The sequence below is a fragment of the Ricinus communis genome, chromosome 9 (genome assembly GCF_019578655.1).
Source record: "Ricinus communis isolate WT05 ecotype wild-type chromosome 9, ASM1957865v1, whole genome shotgun sequence".
Classification (NCBI taxonomy): Eukaryota; Viridiplantae; Streptophyta; class Magnoliopsida; order Malpighiales; family Euphorbiaceae; genus Ricinus; species Ricinus communis.
In genome coordinates this window covers 17,624,981-17,629,714 of record NC_063264.1, presented here as the reverse complement: position 1 = coordinate 17,629,714, position 4,734 = coordinate 17,624,981, and the positions used below count along the sequence as shown (strand labels likewise).

Here is a 4,734-nt window from a genome sequence, read left to right as displayed (position 1 = left end):
TCCTATTAATTTTGTTTAAACCTTTTCAAACGGCGTCGTATAGAATTCATATATAAACACCCCTAAAAAATTTATTGCCCCGCCCATTCTCTCCTCCTTTCTCTGTTATTCACCTGCTCCTCCATCTCACTCCCTTTCTTTTGAACTGTTAAGTTCCTACTCATTCTCCCCCAAAATTACTGAGCTTGATATGGTTATTCGGATTGGTGTAGTGAAATTTGAAATTTCAGTTGGTTTGGAGATTGGGCATCTTAATTCAGTTTTTTCTCCCTTTCTTCTTTTCAATTAATTCTCCGAACTCTGGACCTTCCAAACATGAGTTGAATTCTTGCATTTGTAGAGTTTCCAAAGGAGGGGTTATGCATGGCAACTGAAGCCTTCCCCTTCTTTCGATATCTTCGCCACTCTATCGATCAATCGAAAACCAGGCAAGTGTATGCCTACATCCTCAAATGTGGCATTTCCACCACTACTTACCCTGCCACAAATCCCCTCCCTCTCTATGAAAACCATCACTCTTTCACGAACACTGGTCGTGCCATTAATTCGGTACCTGAATCCAGTTTCCAGTCCTTTTATACTCTATTCAATGAATTCACAAATCACAATCAATTTGGTCAGGTGATTCGCCTCTCGTCTCAGATGCTCTCTCAAGGTTTTTTGCTTGATAGACATGTATTGCCTAGTGTCATCAAGGCATGTGCTGGGTTATCTTTCTTGAAAACTGCGAAGCAGGTTTACTGCATGGCATCTGTATCTGGGTTTGGTTCAGATTCGCGTGTCTTATCCTCTTTGGTTCACATGTATATCAAATGCAACAGGCTAAAGGATGCTCACAAGGTGTTTGATAAGCTGTCTCAACCAGATGTTGTTGCTTACAGTGCTTTGCTTGCGGGTTATGCACGCAAGGGCTGTATAGGAGAGACAATGGAGTTGTTTTCTAAAAGGGGAGATTTAGGAGTGGAGCTGAATTTGATATCATGGAATGGGATGATTGCAGGTTTTAATCATAGCCGACACCATTTGGATGCAGTTATTATATTCCAAAATATGCATTGTGAAGAATTTAAGCCTGATGGGACTAGTATTTCTAGCGTGCTATCAGCAGTAGGTGACTTGAAAATGTTGGACATGGGGTTTCAGATTCATGGTTATGTGATTAAGCAAGGTTTATGTCAGGACAAGTGCGTGGTCAGTGCGCTCATTGATATGTATGGGAAGTTTGCCTGCACAATGAAGATGTCAGAAGTGTTTGATGAGATGTATCATATGGATGTAGGTGCTTGTAATGCTTTAGTTACAGGGCTCTCACGAAATGGTCTAGTTGACAAAGCCTTGCAGGTGTTTAGACGATTCAAGGATCAAGGGATGGAACTGAATGTTGTTTCATGGACGTCAATTATTGCTAGTTGCTCCCAGAATGGGAAGGATATTGAGGCTTTGGAACTTTTTAGAGAAATGCAGGTTGTGGGGGTAAAGCCAAATGCTGTAACAATTCCATGCTTGCTTCCCGCTTGTGGAAATATTGCAGCATTAATGCATGGGAAGGCAGCACATTGTTTTTCTCTTAAAAGTGGAATTTCCAGTAATGTTTATGTGGGAAGTGCACTGGTTGACATGTATGCCAAGTGTGGAAGAATACATATCTCTAGTCTATGTTTTGATATTATGCCCACTAGAAACTTGGTTTCTTGGAATGCACTAATGGCTGGCTATGCAATGCATGGGAAAACTAAGGAAGCTATTTCCATCTTTCAACGCATGCAAAGGAGTGGGCAAAAACCTGATTTTGTTAGCTTCATTTCAGTATTATCTGCATGCAGCCAAGGCGGTAAAACAAATGAAGGTTGGAGTTATTTCAATAGCATGTCCAATGATTATGGTATTGAAGCTAGATTGGAGCATTATGCTTGCATGGTGAATCTTCTGGGTCGTGCTGGAAGGCTGCAAGAGGCATATAGCATGATCAAGCAAATGCCTTTTGAACCTGATGCTTGTGTTTGGGGTGCATTGCTTAGTTCATGCAGAGTACACAATAATGTTAGTTTAGGTGAGATTGCTGCAAAGAAACTCTTTGAGTTAGAACCGAGAAACCCTGGTAACTACATTCTTCTATCAAATATTTATGCTTCTAAGGGAATGTGGGCTGAAGTAGATATGTTAAGGGATAAGATGAAGAGTAGAGGTTTGAGGAAGAACCCTGGCTGTAGTTGGATTGAGATCAAGAGCCAAGTGCATATGCTCCTTGCTGGTGACAGCTCACATCCACAAATGACCCTAATTATTCAAAAGTTGGCTGAATTGAGCTTGGAAATGAGAAAATCAGGGTGCTTTCCAGAGACTGACTTTGTATTGCAAAATGTGGATGAACAAGACAAGGAGCAGATCTTATGTGGTCACAGTGAGAAACTGGCTGTAGTGCTAGGGCTTCTTAACACTAGTGCAGGGTCTCGGCTTCAAGTTATTAAGAACCTTAGGATCTGTGGTGACTGTCATGCTGTTATAAAATTCATTTCCAGCTTTGAACAGAGAGAGATTTTTGTCCGAGACACGAACCGGTTTCATCATTTTAAAGACGGGGCTTGTTCTTGTGGAGATTATTGGTGAATATATAAATGTTTTGCTGGGAATACAATTGATTTAACTTCACAATGACCTCCACCTACATGACCACGTTCATGACTTCCTCCGTGATCACTGTCTCTTTTTATATCTTCTTTACTCTGATGATGTCAGAGATATTAAGGAGGTAACAACAAATTTAGAGTTGATAAAATGTATTATATAGCAGTCTTTCTAACAATTACATGGGTGACTAATTGCAGTTTTAAGAGTCAAATGTTGGGATGCCTCATCCTACTGATGACCAAATTGAAGAAGCAGCTGCTTTAGATATAAGTATTGAGCTTAAAAGTATCAACCTGAAAGATCTTTAGGTATCCCAATTCGCTAATCCTGGTAAGTTGACATTATGTCACTTGGATATTCATCAATCAGAATGTTTATAAATGTCAAAGTTAGATTTTGTATCTGTTTCTAAGAGTCATTTAATCGGCACACATTTTTTTGGCGTTCTTTTTATTAGTTGGATTTGAAAAAGTTTTGTCCTTCTTCATGAATGAACATACTACTGAAATAATGAAGTATAATGCATATCCAAGATCAAAAAACGCATGGCAGTTATCCTGCATGCAGCATGCCAGTGTGTATCCAGTTAGACTAAAGCAAAAATAAGAAGGCTAAAGATGAAATCGTACATCTCCTTCAGCATTGCACTAAATGAACTGGCCTTTCTTAGAATTAACTCCTATACTTGTAGAACTAGGAATAAACCTGATATTACATGAAACACTCCAAACAATTAGAATTGCTTGTCCAATCAAACTATCTCATACTTTTCCTTCCCTCTTCCTCTTTTTCTGGAGCTTCTAGTAAACAGCGTCTTTTCTGGAAAAGGAGGGACATTCTCAACCACCACTGGAAGTAAAAGCTACAAGTTGTGCAGTTAGAGTTTATGAGAATTACAAACTTGTATAGTTACAATTTTATGTTAAACAATATGGATGTAATTAGCGCAATCATTTATCTTTGAATTTTTATGTGAATTTGCTGTTACATGTAAATATGGATTTTGAATCACGATACTCCAGAAGTGAATTAAGTTGGTAATGGCGACTATAGTTTTTTTTTTGAGGAATGGAGACACTAGTTTTTTGAGGATTCACAGGATTCCCTCAGCATTTACTCCTTGTGATGCCTTCATTACTATCACCAAGTAGTTGTCTTTTGCTACCATGTTGAACAAAATTATTTCTTGCAGCTTTCTGAATAAACTGTGCAGTAGAAGGCAGAAACGAAATATGAACCGCTTCCTAATGAGGAGGCATGGTTAGGTAATTACAACTTTAGTTCACTGTCCTTAGGTGTTATCTGCTATGGGTCTGCCCTAGTGTCCTGTAATGTTTATGTAGATCAATTTGTTCGCATGTATGGCAACAGAACAGGAGTTGTTAAAGCAAAAGAAAGTCATTGAAATTTTCTGTTTATGGTGGCAAGCAAACGAGGAGAATTCTGTGGCTAGGGGAAAAGCAGATAAGACCTCCAGAAAGAATTAGAAAAAGAAAAAAAAACAACAAAAAAGGTAAAAAAGCTGATGCCATTCAACCCTTTAGCATGAAAGGATGTCCGGCAGTCGGTGAGACAAAGGGCAAGAAGACGAATCCTTCTCCATCATCTTCAGAATCTTCCTGTGATCCAATTATATCTCCTCCTTGTGGGTCTATCTTTTGCAGTTGAAGGGACTTGACAGTATATGTAACAATTTTAACGTTATGTAGCTTCATTCATATACAAAAATTATTCTAATAATAATTAGCAATTACATAATCTAAACGCGACGAGAAAATTCTGAAACATTAAAAAATTCTATTGAGCTGTTTTTTTTTTCAACTGTTTGAAATTGTTATTTATAATTAAAATAATACTAACAGAAGTTTGTGAAATATGCACGTAAATAACCAGTAAATATATAAAATTAAATTTTATTCTCCTTTTATGGAAAACTTTTTGTATACAGAGAGCTTAGAATGCAACAATAAGAAAATATGATATTTAGAGATAATAATAATAATAATAATGTTTACACTGCATCTTGTAGTCCATAAATAATTAATAGGCCTGTCCAAAATTAGGTTCAAGTTTTGATAAAAATTTAATTAAAATAATTATTTTAAT

At 37.5% G+C, this 4,734-nt stretch overlaps 1 protein-coding gene across 5 annotated transcripts; it reads left to right on the top strand.

Annotated features, from left to right (window-relative positions):
• The first annotated feature begins 93 nt into the window (after positions 1-93).
• On the top strand, positions 94-4,386 carry LOC8288366 (pentatricopeptide repeat-containing protein At1g20230). Of its 5 annotated transcripts, XM_025159023.2 has the most exons (3): positions 94-2,958; positions 3,821-3,893; positions 4,000-4,386. In XM_025159023.2, the coding sequence occupies exon 1, from the start codon at positions 364-366 to the stop codon at positions 2,605-2,607; it is 2,244 nt and encodes a 747-aa protein (XP_025014791.2). In that variant the 5' UTR covers positions 94-363; the 3' UTR covers positions 2,608-2,958; positions 3,821-3,893; positions 4,000-4,386. The 5 variants fall into 5 exon arrangements, with proteins under 5 accessions (XP_025014791.2, XP_025014792.2, XP_015580476.2 ...); XM_025159024.2 differs by lacking the exon at positions 3,821-3,893 and having other exon boundaries at positions 4,057-4,386; XM_015724990.3 differs by having other exon boundaries at positions 94-2,749; positions 2,826-4,114.
• The last annotated feature ends 348 nt before the right edge of the window (positions 4,387-4,734 follow it).

Coding starts and splice junctions, on each gene's coding strand:
- LOC8288366 (XM_025159024.2), top strand. CDS start 364: ATGGCAACTGAAGCCTTCCCCTTCTTTCGATATCTTCGCCACTCTATC.